Raw genomic sequence first — 15,531 nt, forward strand, 5'->3', positions numbered from 1 at the left:
ACCTCATTCTAGTTTTGATTTGCATATCTCTAATGATTACTGATGTTGAGCATCCTTTCATGTGTTTGTTGGCAATCTGTATGTCTTCTTTGGAGAAATGTCTATTTAGGTCTGCCCATTTTTGTATTGGGTATTTTGTTTTTTTGATATTGAGCTGCATGAGCTGCTTGTATATTTTGGAGATTAATCCTTTGTCAGTTGCTTCATTTGCAAATATTTTCTCCCATTCTGAGGGTTGTCTTTTCGTTTTGTTTATGGTTTCCTTTGCTGTGCAAAAGCTTTTATGTTTCATTAGATCCCATTCATTTATTTTTGGTTTTATTTCCATCTTTCTAGGAGCTGGGTCAAAAAGGATGTTGCTGTGATTTATGTCATAGAGTGCTCTGCCTATGTTTTCCTCTAAGCATTTATAGTGTCTGGCCTTACATTTAGGTCTTTAATCCATTTTGAGTTTATTTTTGTGTATGGTGTTAGGAAGTATTTTAATTTCATTCTTTTACATGTAGCTGTCCAGTTTTCCTAGCACCACTTATTGAAGAGGCTCTCTTTTCTCCATTGTATATTCTTGCCTCCTTTATCAAAGATAAGGTGACCATATGTGCATGGGTTTATCTCTGGGCTTTGTATCCTGTTCCATTGACCTATATTTCTGTTTTTGTGCCAGTACCATACTGTCTTGATTACTGTAGCTTTGTAGTATAGTCTGAAGTCAGGGAGCCTGATTCCTCCAGCTCCATGTTTCTTTCTCAAGATGGCTTTGGCTATTCGGGGTCTTTTGTGTTTCCATACAGATTATAAAATTTCTTGTTCTAGTTCTCTGGAAAATGCCATTAGTAATTTGATAGGGATTGCATTGAATCTCTAGATTGCTTTGGGTAGTATAGTCATTTTCACATTATTGATGCTTCCAATCCAAGAACATGGTATATCTCTCCATCTGTTTGCATTGTCTTTGATTCCTTTCATCAGTGTCTTGTAGTTTTCTGCATACAAGTCTTTTATCTCCTTAGGTAGGTTTATTCCTAGGTATTTTATTCTTTTTGTTGCAGTGGTAAGTGGGAGTGTTTCCTTAATTTCTCTTTCTTATCTTTCATTGTAAGTGTATAGAAATGCAAGAGATTTCTGTGCATTAATTTTGTATCCTACTACTTTACAAATACATTGGTTAGATCTAGTTGTTTTCTGATGGCATCTTTAGGATTTTCTATGTATACTATCATGTCACCTGCAAGCAGTGATAGTTTTATTCTTCTTTTCTAACTTATATTCCTTTTATTTCTTTTTCTTCTCTGATTGCTGTGGCTAGGACTTCCAAACCTATGTTGAATAAGAGTGGTGGGAATGGACATCCTTGTCTTGTTCCTGATCTTAGTGGAAATGCTTTCAGTTTTTCACCATTGAGTATGATGTTGGCTGTGGGTTTGTCATATATGGCCTTTATTATGTGGAGGTAGTTTCCCTCTTTGCCCATTTTCTGGAGAGGTTTGATCATAAATGGGTGTTGAATTTTGTCAAAAGCTTTTTCTGCATCTATTGAGATGATCATATGGTTTTTATTCCTGAATTTGTTAATATGGTATATCACATTGGTTGATTTGCGTATACTGAAGAATCCTTGCATTTGTGCGATAAACCCCACTTGATCATGGTGTATTATCCTTTTAATATGTTGTTGGATTCTGTTTGCTAGTAGTTTGTTGAGGATTTTTGCATTGATGTTCATCAGTGATATTGGTGTATAATTTTCTTTTTTGTGATATATTTTTCTGGTTTGGGTATCAGGGTGATGGTGGCTTCATAGAATGAATTTATGAGTATTCCTCCCTCTGCAAATTTTTGGAAGAGTTTGAGAAGGATTGGTGTTAGCTCTTCTCAAAATGTTTGATAGAATTCACCTGTGAAGCCTTCTGGTTCTGGACTTTTGTTTGTCGGAAGATATTTAATTACAGTTTGAATTTCATTACTTGTGATAGGTCTGTTTATATTTTCTAATTCTTCCTGGTTCAGTTTTAGAAATTTGTACCTTTCCAAGAATTTGTCCATTTCTTTGTGGCTGTCCATTTTATTGGCGTATAGTTGTTTGTAGTAGTGTCTTATAATTCTTTGTATTTCTGCAATGCCAGTTGTGTTTTCTCCTTTCTCATTTCTAATTTTACTGATTTGTTTCCTCTCCCTTTTTTTCCTGATGAGTCTGTCTAAGGGTTTATCAATGTTGTTTATCTTCTCAAAGAACCAGCTTTTATTTTTATTGATCTTTGCTATTGTTTTCTTTGTTTCTATTTCATTTATTTCTCCTCTGATCTTTATGATTTCTTTTCTTCTACTGACTTTGGCTTTTCTTTGTTCTTCTTTCTCTAGGTGCTTTAGGTGTAGGGTTAGATTGTTTATTTGAGATTTTTCTTATTGAGGTGAGATTGAATTGCTATAAACTTCCCTCTTAGGACTGCTTTTGCTGCATCTCATAGGTTTTGGGTTGTCGTGTTTTCATTGTCATTTGTTTCTAGGTATTTTTTGATTTCCTCTTTGATTTCTTCAGTGACTTCTTGGTTGTTTAGTAGCATATTGTTTAGCTTCCATGTGTTTGTATTTTTTACAGTTTTTTCCTCTAACTGATATCTAGTCTCATAGTGCTGTGGTCAGAAAAGATGCTTGTTGCAATTTCAGTTTTCTTAAATTTTCCAATGCTTGATTTGTGACCCAAGATTTGATCTATCCTGGAGAATGTTCCATGTGCACTTGAGAAGAAAGTGTATTCTGTTGTTTTTGGATGGCATGTCCTATAGATATCAGTTAAATCTGTCTGGTCTATTGTGTCATTTAAAGCTTGTGTTTCCTTATTTATTCATCTCTGTTTGTTCACTCTTTAGTTCTTCTGGGACCTTGTTAAACCTTTCTTGTATTTTCCCTATTCTATTTCCGAGATTTTAGATAATCTTTACTATCGTTACTCTGAATTCTTTTTCAGGTAGTTTGCCTATTTCCTCTTCATTTACTTGGTCCTGTGGGGTTTCATCATGTTTCTCTGCCTTCAAGTTATTTCTCTGTCTTCTCATTTTGTCTAATTTACAGTATTTGAGGTTTCCTTTCCCTAAGCTGCAGGGTTGTAGTTCCTCTTGCTTCTGCTCTCTGCCCCTCCTGGTGAGGTTGATGCCGTGGCTTGTGTAGGCTTCCTGATGGGAGGGACTGGTGCCTCCATTCTGGTGGATGGAGCTGAGTCTTTTCCCTCTGATGAGCAGGGACGTGTCAGGTTGTGTGTTTTCGGTTGTCTGTGAGATTAGTGTGACTGTGGGTAGTCTGTGTGCTGATGCGTGGGTTTGTGTTCCTGTCTTGTTTGTTGTTTGGTGTCAGGCATCCAGCGCTGGGAGCTGCTGCAGTTGGGTGGAGCCAGGTCTGGATTCAGTTAGAGGCTTCCGTGAGAGCTCTTGGTGATTAATCTTCCCTGGGCCTAGGAATTCTCTAGTGGTCCAGCTTCCTGGACTTGGTGCTCCCAGCCCCGAGCCTCAGGCCAGACTTCCAGTGCAGGAACCAAGACCCCACAAGTCGCTCATCCCAGCAGTAAAGGGGATTAAAAAAAAAAACAACACTAACAAAACCCCAGACAAATGGTAAAAAGTAAAATCAAACAAACTAAAACAGAAACAAGGAAACATGCACACACAAAACAGAAACAAAAACAGAAGCAAATAAAACAAAAAGCAAGAGAACAAGCAAACAAAAGAACCCAAGAATGAAATCAAACAATTAAAAAGAAAACTGACAAAAACATAAAACCAAAAAACAAAACCAAAGCAGAGTGCCAACTGCAGAATGAAGCAAAGAAAGAAAAGAAACCGACAAAAATGATTTTAAAAAAAAGAAAAAGAAAAAGGGGAAAGAAAACAGAAGAACTGAAAAGCAACGTAGAAATAGAAATGTAAAAAAATAAAATAGAAAATATATTAAAGAAAAAAAAAGACAAACAAAACCCCAGAGAAATGCTAAAAACAAAATCAAACAAATACAGAAACAAGGAAATACACACACACACAAAAGAACCAAAAACAGAACCACATAAAACAAAAAGCAAGAGAACAACTAGTCAAATAGAAGAACTCAAAAACGAAATCAAAGAATTACAATCAAACTAACAAAAACACAAAACCTAAAAACAAAACCCAAAGCAGTGTGCCAACTGAAGAATAAAGCAAGGAAACAGAACTAACCGATAAAAATGACTTTAAAAATAGTAATCAAAAATAAAAAGGGGAAAAAAACAGGACAACAGAAAAGCAAAGTAGAAATGGAAATATATTTTAAAAAGAGAGAGACATATATTAAAGAAAAAGAGGAAGAAAAAAATAAGGGGAAAAACACAGAACAACAGAAATGCAAAGTAAAAATAGAAATGTGTGAAAAAATAAAAATAAAAAATAAAAATATGTTATAAAACATGGAGATCCCAAAAGACTAAATAAAAAAAAACTAAACAACAACAAACAAAAAAAGAAAGAAAAAGAAACCAAAAAAAAATTCTAGAACCAACAACAGAATGAATCAAAACATAATAAAATTAATACTAATAATTATGTTTCCCTGGGATCTCTGCTGTGAGGGTCCTTGCACACACTGTGAGCCACAGCCCACCACCGCCTGCCCAAGAGCCCCTGCTCTGCCTCTGGGCTGGTCTCTGGACCTGCTGTGGGCCCTGTGGGGACCCCTCAGACTCTGATCTGGCCCATTTTCCGCGTGTGCTGGCCCCAAAGTCCAAAGCTGCCAGAGCTAGACCGTTTTCATTTGTGGGAACACTCATTGTCTACTCAGATGTTCCATAGATGCAGGGTCTTCCTAGCTGATTGTGTGGATTTAATCTGCAGCTTGTACAGCTGATGGAAAGATTTTTGATCTTATTACTTAGTCACCATGTCCCTGGGGTTCAGCTTTGGTTTTATCCCCACCTCTGCATGTGGTCCGCCCACAGGAGTCTGGTCCTGAGACTGCCTTGGAGCTCTTGGGTCTGCCCCTGTGAGGACCGGGTGCAGAGGTGGTATGACTGCTTGGATCACGGGAGCCCCAGCAGCGCCAAATGCACAGGGAAGCCAGTGGCCATGGATGCAAGAGATATGGCCCTAGTGAGGGACTTTTCTTGTGCCCAGCATAAGGCACATGAGGGCCAGCCCTGGGTGGGGTTTTTCTGGCACCTGGCAGCAGGTGTGCGAGGGCCAGCCCTGAGATGGCTTTTTTTTTTTAATTGCCCTGCAGCCAGCACATGAGGGCCAGCTCTGAGTGGGCTTCTTTTATTATTGTTGGCCGGCGACGACATGTGGGAGAGAGAGGTTACAATAGTGGATTCTTCCCCTGCGTGTGACTCAGCAATAGCGCCCTGCTTCCATGGCAGTCCAGTCTTCCTCCATAGGCAAATCCCTGCAGATTTCCTCCCTCCTGTCCCCTTAGTCCGTCTCCCCACAACCAATAGCAGTTCTCACTCTGGGCCTGTTCTCTAATCCCCATGCACCAGCTCCCAGCCCCCTTCCACACCTGTGAACACACATCCCAGTCTGGGGCTTGTAGGGCCGCAGTACGGACCATCTGTGTATTTCTCATTCTGTCCCCTCTGACACAGATTGGCCGCTTCACCCTCTTCCTACAGGCTCAAATGCTTCCCTTCTGTCCCAATCGAGTTCCCTGTCGGAGAGAGGTTTCCCTGCATTCGGGAATCTCTCCTCTGCTTCAGCTCCCCCTCCCTGGGGTGCAGGTCCCATCCCACTTCCTCTCCTCCTCCTTCTTCCTTCTTTTTTTCCATCCTACCCAGTTATGCAGGGATCTTTATAGTCCTTTTCAGTGTCCAAGGTCTTTTGCTAGTTTTCAGCTGATGTTCTGTGAGAATTGTTGCATCTATAGATGTATTCCTGATGCATCCATGGAGAGAGATGAATTCCATGTACACTTACTCCTCTGCCATCTTGAATCTCCCCTCCATGTCTGTTTTACTCACCGCTGTGAGCTAGGTGTTTACCTAACTCAGTGCTTGGTACGTACGTGGTTGAAGTGAAAAAAAAATTGCCTAATAAATTAGTACTTTTCACACATGATTTAAGTGTATAAAATTCTAGATTATTTTTTAAACAAGAAGCTGGATATTTTGTTTAACATGCCTCTAATTATTTCTTACTCATTTGTCCTCTGATTTAATAGTCAAGAACTCAGTTTGACACTGCTTCATTGCTTCATTGACTAGAAATGAAAAATACATAAAAACTATCAATTTACTGATCTCTCCTTAGGACCAGCATTTTCTGATGAAATGAAAAACTACTCATAGGCAGGTTTCCCTGGCAAGATTGTAGAAGGTCTTTCTGTTCACTGTTTGGCCATGACAAGTTCAGAAGTGAGAAATGATTGCACAAAGCTTCATAATAAATACTAAAAATATAAAATTGTGACATACATAATGATTAAAAAATATAATTGATAAGGAGCTCTAGGCATAAAGTGGAGTTCATTTCAAAAACTGTGATCTGAGAATATAAATGTTTATTCCTTTTGGGATTTATTTCTTCTGATGTAACTATATTTGTATATAACTTTTGCTATCCTTATGTAATAAGTTTTTTCAAAATTTGAGATAAGGTACATAAACATTAACCCATTTTACATATGGATTAAAAATGCTTTTGGGGGGGTCAGTTTTCCTTCATTAATTAGGTCATAGGGTCCTAACTATAGATGTTGCTAATGGATGAGGGAAATGTCTCTGAATGATGCTCAGGTGGAGATTGTGTGTGTGTGTGTGTGTGTGTGTGTGTGTGTGTGTGTATATGCATATTTTTTTTTTCTAATAAACTGTGACTATTTATAAGTGCTTTGAGAATTACCATACCTAAACAGCTTGATGAAGGGATTTCATATAGTTTTTAGATATTTCTCCTGTTTTTTGTTTTGCTTTGTTTTTTAAACCTAGATTAAGCAGACCAAAAAACTGGTAAAGAGACCTTTTACCCCTTGAGTTCAAGCCACTTTTCATTGGGAAATATTCATTGTGTAAAAGTGACTCATAATTACCTGGACCTTTTGCAATCTCCCAAGGCAGGACTGTCCAAGTTATATGACAACCTTATATTGAAACCTCCTATTTCTGCTATGCCCACCTTACTTATTTTTCTTATAAAATATTTTGTATGTTTTCCAGGTGCCTTAATACTTTACTTTCGTCAATAAAAGCTTTATAACATATAAAACTGCCCTCTTCAAACAAAATATATCACCACAAAACATTTTATAAAAGATTTAAATTTTATTAAGAATTTTAAGTATATCATATATATAGATATAGCTAGATATGCCAGTGCAGTCGTACCAAATTGAAAACATTTTTTGGTTAAATGAGTCATTACTAAGTAAAGTGGGACTTAGGGATTTATAATTCTACTTTATTGAACTGAACATTAGTATATATATTACAGTATGATTCTAGCTGCACTTTTATATTTAAGTAGTATTGCAAAAAGACATTTTCTGAAATGTTAATGTATGCTGGCAAATTGCCTCATGACCCCTTATAGGATGCTTTTCAGTTTCATCTAGTTATAAAATGATTCTTAAAGTTAATCATTTAAAGTGTGCCCTCCCTTATATTTCACTATTTCTTTTCTAAACTAATCAAGTAACTTGCACCATGCAATGAGCTGATTTCAAAACCTACTTCAAGTTAATTTGTAACAAGTGCTTTTTAAAAATATTTACATTTACATCCAAAAAGAAAGGTTACAATGTGTTAAAGACTATCCATAAAATTAATATTACTGTAGGAAATACACGTACCATATCTTTATATGCTAAATCTGCTCTAAGTGGTGGCAGCTGGGTAAAAGTCTTTTTTAAAAATCTCTATTCCAACGTAAAAATCCAAGTGTGTGTTTGTGTGTGGGTGTTTGTATACGCACATATATATCTCAAAATATATAATTATGGCTTTAGAACATGTAAATTAAAAATTTTAATATTGTTGACCTAAACGCCCTGCTGATTCCCAGGTCCTCATAAGACACTAAATCTTTATTTCATAAAGATTATATATCTTCATCAAATCTTGTACTTCTGCTTGTATTTATGAAACAGATCCATGGTCACAGCAGAGGAAATGTGAAAAGGGAAGCCCAGGTCACCATCACGTGACACAGACCTTCTGTAACTTAGAATCTCAAAATGTCAGGACAGTTCGAATGCTGAAGTGTAAAATGATGGTTTTTAGTGATTTGTTTCCATACGTTCCAAACAAGAACATTTTATGCAATTGTTCTTTCTGCCTCGTTTAGGAAACTTGAGGTAAATTCTGTTACTGGAAATCCTTCTGGGCCTGAGGTCCCAACCAGAAAGAAAATGAATCGGTATATGAGTATATGAATATGGGTATCTGAGCTGATTCTTGAAGCATCTGTACAATTGCAAAGGCTGACAAGAGGAAAGGGGTTTCCTTGCTGAAGGGAAAGCATGAATATGCTAGGAAGGTGTGAATAGGAAGGATAGTCCAGTGTGCTTAGACTTCTGGGTGCCAAGGAGAAAAGTAGGTGAGCCCTGCTCCCTTACTTTATCCCCAGAGCCTAGCACACAGGCTGTGATAGAGTGGGTGCTAAATTCTCAGTTGTTGAATAACTGGGTATACTAATAAAGTAGGTTGTGGTCCAATAGCAAAGGCTTTCAAAACCATGCTAAGGCATTGATATTTGGGGGCCACTTGAGTTTTAGCAGCTTAGTGAAGCCTGGCTAATATGGTAAAATACAGAAGGCAGGAGACATATTATCGTGCTACTGTGTTAACATGTCCAGGTGAGAGATTACTGGACTGAACTAAGGTAACAATCATGGGCAATGAGAGGGAGGATCCTGGAGGAAAAACTGGACCGTGCACTATCAGAGCTTAGCATCAGTTTGCATGTTGTAAGCAAGAGTGAAGAAGGAGTCAAACGTGATGCTCTGGCTTCTAGTCTGCAAAAGCAGAATAAGTGGCATTATTTGCTGAGATAAGATGTATTGGTGGAAGCATTATTTTGAGTGAAGTTGATGCAAGTGGGACATTCGAGTGGAGCTGTGTGGAAGTCGATGGAAATTGAAGAGCTTAGGTTTATAAATGTCAATTTAGAAGCCACTGCCTTAAGGTAATAGTTGAAACAAAATTCCTAAGAGTAGAATTTATGTTTCTTTGGATAATAGCTAGTAACTATTTTTCAAAGTGACCATATTAAGCTATTAATATTGCTTGACTAAGTAAAGGTGTATGTCGGAATAGACATTTTTCCAAAGAAGACATCCAAATGGCCAAGAGACACATGAAAAGATGCTCAACATCATTAATCATCAGGGAAATGCAAATCAAAACACAATGAGATATCACTTCACACCTGTTAGGAGGGCTGCCATCAAGAAGATAAATAACATGTGTTGGCGAGGATGTGGATAAAGGGAATCCTCATGCACTGTTGGTGGGAATGTAAATTGGTGCAGCCACTATAGAAAATAGTATGGAGGTTTCTCAAAAAAATTAAAATAGAGCTACTCTGTGGCCCAGCAATTCCACTTCTGGGTATTTATCTGAAGAACCCAAAAACACTAACTTGAAAAGATATATGCACCCCCATGCTCACTGCAGCACTGTTTACAATAGCCAAGATATGGAAACAACCTGTGTCCATGGATGAATGAATGAATAAAGAAAATGTGGGGTGTGTGTGTGTGTGTGTGTGTGTGTGTGTATAATGGAATATTTAGCCATAAAATGAATGAAATTTTGCCATTTGCAACAACATGGATGGACCTCAAGGGCATTATGCTAAGTGAAATAAGTCAGTCAGAGAATGACAAATACTGTATGATCTTATTTGTGTGTGGAATCTAAAGCAACAACTTCACAGATACAGAGAACAGATTGGTGGTTGCCAGAAGCAGGAGTACTGGGTGGGAGAAATAGATGAAGGAGGTCAAAAGTTAAAAAACAAACAAATAAGCAAACAAAACCTAACCTTCAAGGATTGGAAGAAAACACATTTTAAAAAGCACTTTGAAAACTGTAAAGTAAGGAAATTTTGTGGCATTACTTGAAGAAGTGAGCAGCTTTGTGCTGAAATAAAAATAGCCAAGATGAAATCAATCTAGTACAAAAAACTGAAGTCCAGAAGTTTTTTTAAAAATTGGTTAATATAAGACGATGACATAATAAGTCTATGAAGAAGAAGTAATCAGCTATATCAATCTTGCTACATAAAATAATCAGAAATAAAATATGAAGGAAACAGATGCATTTATAAATACTAAATTTAAAAAGTGACCTATGGGGAGGAGACAAGAGAACCATAAAAAACAGATAACCTTTGATGTGAGTAGAGCAGTTCAAAGCCTTCATTGATTTGTTTAAAAGGGAAAACATGGGTTATCAATTGGTCCAGGTCAAATTTCTTTTCCAGGAAATCACTCACTAGTTTTGGAACATCATCTCTGCTTTCCCAACCTGTAAGTAAGCATACATGTTCTCTTTAGACTTTACTGAATGATCTTTATGTGTTAATTATATTTGTTCCTTCTCTCTCTTGCGTTATTACCTTTTCCCCATACGGGACTATCCTTAACAACACACAAATGAGCTGTATTTCTCCCATATTAAGAAACAAAGGCAAAAACCCCATGAGGAACCTCTATTGCCCCCACAACTTCTAGCTACTCCATGTCTCTGCTCCTTTTACAGAGAAACCACTTTACAGTTCACTGCTCCACTTCCTCTTCTCCCATTTTTTCTTGAGCCCACTCAGCACTTGGCTAGTACAGCCCTTGTCGAGGTCACCAAAGATACAGACAATGGTCAATGTGAGGCCAAGCCTTGTTCTCTTTCCACAGTACCGGGTGCACAAAAAATGAGAGGCTGGTTGGTACAGATGAGATTCTTTAGAGAGGGCTCCTTCAAGGAAATAGGACTTGAACTGAGAAATACACAAGAGGTACAAGTTGAGCCTCCTCACTTTGACTATTTGTGTGATGTGGGGAGATTATGGATTACCCAGGAATTAGAAGTAAAATTCAGTTATTCACCAAATATCTTTTGGGAATATGCTAAGGACCAGGCACTGTTTCCAGGGCTGGGAATAGGGTAGAGGTATAACATACCCAGTCCCTGCTCTCAGGAAGCATGAGAATCCTCTCATTTAGTGCAGAGAGACTGACAATAAACAAATAAGGCTATGCCATTCTTACCTCCAAAAATGCATCCTTTCCATGTGCGTCCACGGAAGAGCAGCCTTGGGTCATAGGTGAGCATCTTGGCTGATATAGGAGCCTCTACCACCACGCTGACCCCATAGTTCATGTTGCAGGATGCAAGGGCATCGATCTGAGTTTAGAATGAAGGAGACTGTTTGTTTCTCATGTCTCATAATATGTCATGGGCTCAGAAATGCCCTACATACTATTGCAGTTCCAGTAGTTGGTTTTGTTTCCAAGTCATGAAGTGAAATTAGGCCCACATGCCTTTTTCTTTCTGCTTGCTTTTTTTTTTTAACTTTCCTTTTATTTATTTATTTATTTATTTATTTATTTATTTATTTATTTATTTATTTATGGCTGTGTTGGGTCTTCGTTGCTGCACGCGGGCTTTCTCTAGTTGTGGCGAGTGGGGGCTACTCTTCGTTGTGGTGCGCGGGCTTCTCATTGCAGTGGCTTCTCTTTTGCGGAGCACGGGCTCTAGGTGCACTGACTCAGTAGTTGTGGCTCACGGGCTCAGTAGTTGTGGTGCACGGGCTTAGTTACTCTGTCACATGTGGGATCTTCCCAGACCAGGGCTCAAACCCGTGTCCCCTGCATTGGCAGGCGGATTCTTAAGCACTGTGCCACCAGGGGAGTCCCTCTGCTTGTTTTAAAACACTCTCAACACAATTTTAGTCATGAATTAAACTCGTTCATACATTTGTCCTTTAAGGCAGAAAGTAGAAATTAATGTGGTCAGTGTTCATGGCATTTTCAGTTTACCATGGACCAAAATGCAGGGGGAAATTCCTATATTTTCAGACCAATATCACCACTTCAGATAAGGTTTGGAAAGCCATTTGAGCTAAACTAAATCAAATTACCTATACTGAATCAATTAATCCAGTTTTTTTAAAGTTTAGTATGAAAATTAAATCAAATGCTAAAATGTGGGACAAAGGAATCCCTTTCTTGCTTACATTTCTGAGACTAACCCCACATTTTCTGGTCATCCACCCATCCAGTCATTCATTAATAGTTTTTTGAATACTTGGTTGGTTGTAGCAATAGATGTTGGCATTTTTCAGAGACTAATGTTCATTAAAGTATCATCTGGAAATCAGTAGGCCATAGCAATATCCAGTATTGCATATTGGCTGTGTAAACATGGTATTTGTTGCTATGGAATAATTCTAAGTGACACTAGGGAAGGGGAATGAAAACAGTGGTAAATTAAAGACTACTTATTCCTAAAGTACCAAAAGTATTAGAGCGAATTTAGTCTCCTACTCAATTGTGAGCAGAATTGACTTTGTCCCATATTTCCAAGTCTCCCTCCCTACCTTATCCCAGGCTGGGGCTTTCCAATCCAGGAGATCTGACCTGTTTCTCAGATTTAAATGGAAGTCTGGTGCTACTGACTGCCACAAGGGAGGCATATTTTAAAAAGTTGAAGGCTCCTATTTTAAGAGAATTCAGAAAGGAGAAAGCAAACTCAGGTATAGAGTGAGAAGTTGGCTACATCGTGGTTTTGAGGGAAGAGACTGCCAAATTTGGAATAGTTCCTTTCACCCCTGGATCTCCTCCTTCTCTGTCTCCAGAGAGTCACTTTGTGCTGTTTGACTTGCTAACGTTCAAGAGATGGAATCACTTTTGCCAAAAAAGCCATACATACAAAGTAGATTAACACTTAAACAATTTGCCTAGATGGTTGACTCCCTCCCTGGCAGTCTGATCACATGAGAGTGGTATGATATGATACTTTGGTCAAGCAGACCTGCACATAAGTTTTGCTTGACTTCTTAGGCACAAGTGCTTCATGATTACCAGGTATTTTGCTTAACGGGTAGTCGCTTTCAGTAAAGCTGTGGAAAATGAGTTTACCCTGTGCGATCAAGGTAGCTTGGGTATTGTGTGGCTCCTCTAATCTTGGCTCTCACCATAGGTTCAAGATGCCCAGTAACTTCAAAACTGTAGCCCACAGTGTCGCCTATCATTTCTTTTCTTTTCTTCTTTTAAATAAATTAATTTTATTTATTTAGTTTTGGCTGCTTTGGGTCTTCGTTGCTGCATGCAGGCTTTCTCTAGTTGTGATGAGTGGGGGCTACTCTTCATTGCAGTTCACGGGCTTCTCATTGCGGTGGCTTCTCTTGTTGTGGAGCATGGGCTCTAGGTGCACTGGCTCAGTAGTTGTGGCTCATGGGCTCAGTAGTTGTGGTGCACGGACTTAGTTGCTCCGTCACATGTGGGATCTTCCCGGACCAGGGCTCAAACCCGTGTCCCCTGCATTGACAGGTGATTCTTAACCACTGCGCCACCAGGGAAGCCTCGCCTGTCATTTCTGACAGCACCTCACTGATGGGCTTGGTGGAGTCCTTGGGGCTGATGCACTCAGTGGCTCTGACAGCCACGGCCTTTTCAAATTTGTCTTTGTTGAGGTCAATCCCAATGATCCTGGATGCACCAGCTGACTTACAGCCCATGATGACCAAAAGGCCAACTCTTCCCAGGCCAAAGGCCACACAAGTCGAACCACAGGTGACCTGTGGAGAGACAAGTTCCTGTAAATGTTAGACCTAGGGTTAAAATGTGGAACCTGCAAAGTATCTCCAATATTAGAACACAAAATTCAGAAGATCACTATGATGAGTTATTAGGACTGGATGACTTGTTCTTGTGAGAATGCCACAAAGAGAGCTAGAAACAGCAGAATGTCTGAGAACAGAAAAGGAACAAAATCAATATTTTGCAGATAAATGGAAACCTTTGATAAAAAGTTACATCATTCAGGCCTTTGTTGTGGGAGCTTTTGCAGCCTTCTTGGACACCACCCATAACCTCATCTAACCTCATAACAGGATTAAATAAGCACTTGGATCTCTATTACTCTTCTCCACAAAACCATGCTAAATCTGTTTTAGATTTGGTATAACTAGCATTTTCTTAATAACCATAACCCTGAGTCATTTGTAAATAAATTGTTTTTTCATTGAAGTTGAATTTCCATGTTGCAATTAGATGATCCATCTGTAGCTCCAGGAAGGAAATGTAGTTAAATCAATTGGGGGATTTTTATCCTGTACTGTGCTATGGTAAAGAAGGTTCTAGCCAAAAGTCATTTTCCTGCTAGTAGAGTCCTAATCCTGTTTCATAGCAGGGATCAGGGAGACCTGAAAACCAGGAAACCCACGAAAAGGGTATGGAACTTATTGTGATCATTTTTGTCTTCTTTTCCTTTCTTTTTTCTCCTCCCTCCCTTCTTCCCTTTCTTCCTTCCTTTTTTTTTTTTTTTTTTTTTCGTTTTCTTTTTAACATGCAAAGGCTTATGTATGAGCAGGGTGTGTTGTCAGATGTCCTGATTCTCCAGTTTTGTCCTCCTTTGCAGGAATTACCTGAAGAAATAGCCTGTGTGTGGAGGTCTATGTATGCATGTGTTTTGAAATGTCTGAATTTATAAGCAGATATTTAAGTGGGTACAGAGGTGCTGTAGTTTCAGCTACGGCGTCCTAACCCCTCAGTTCATTTCCTGAATTTGGAGCTCTGAAGTTAGTGTGGCCATTCTCTCAAGTATCATTCAGTCATTCACTCATTTATGCAGCAAACTTTATTGATGGATTCTTTGTGGTCAGCATTTTATGCCAGAAACGAAACTGGGCGTTCTCTACCTTTTCTACTAGTTTATCTGCTAGCTTTATTATCTAGATCTGAGATGAAATTTTTTGTTGATGGTTGGATTCTAAATCTAGAATTTTATGATTCTAGCACTGTCTTCTGGGACCTCTTTCAGCCTTCCTTATTTAATCTCTAGCAAGCCTTAGGCTGTGGTGGCCCTGAAGTGTGATATTTCTGACCACCTGGGAACTGTGCCTCTAAAGACTTCTCCCTAGGACTCCATCACCCATCTGGAAAGTTGTAATTTTTGACCTTCCTGTCACCCTGACTCTAAGCCTTTAAGTGGATCATGGCCCCAGTCTCTTGCTAACTTCAGATGTCCCCCCACCTGAAAAACAAAAACAAAAACAAAAAAAACTTCTCTTCCTTCCCAACCTTCTTGTTCTACAGAATGGGAACTGGAGATTAATATCTATAGTGAATTATCCATATCATTATTATAGAAGAAAGTTATAGTCTAAAATAAGAGTGTCAATTTTAGGTCACTTAAAATTTTTTATTATTTTAAATAATATTTTATTATTTTGTATTTTAAAATATAGTAAGCTTCCACTTTTCAGTATTATTTTTCTTTACTCTTCTGATCCCCTTCATGATCTTTAATAAATACTTAAATTTCACTATTCCAAAGAGCTTTAGGACCTTAACCAGCTCTTG

The 15,531-nt window shown here is 38.5% G+C and overlaps 1 protein-coding gene across 1 annotated transcript in view; it reads right to left on the reverse strand.

Annotated features, from left to right (window-relative positions):
* Positions 1–378: 378 nt before the first annotated feature.
* The window catches only part of LOC309660819 (all-trans-retinol dehydrogenase [NAD(+)] ADH7-like), a 49,963-nt gene continuing 34,810 nt past the window's right edge, over positions 379–15,531 (reverse strand). The window contains 4 exon segments of the mRNA XM_082461940.1: positions 379–10,477; positions 11,215–11,350; positions 13,143–13,192; positions 13,535–13,745. Coding sequence (XP_082318066.1) covers positions 10,299–10,477; positions 11,215–11,350; positions 13,143–13,192; positions 13,535–13,745 — 576 coding nt within the window. The 3' untranslated portion in view covers positions 379–10,298.

The sequence above is a fragment of the Balaenoptera physalus genome (genome assembly GCF_965194825.1).
Source record: "Balaenoptera physalus genome assembly, chromosome: 5".
Classification (NCBI taxonomy): Eukaryota; Metazoa; Chordata; class Mammalia; order Artiodactyla; family Balaenopteridae; genus Balaenoptera; species Balaenoptera physalus.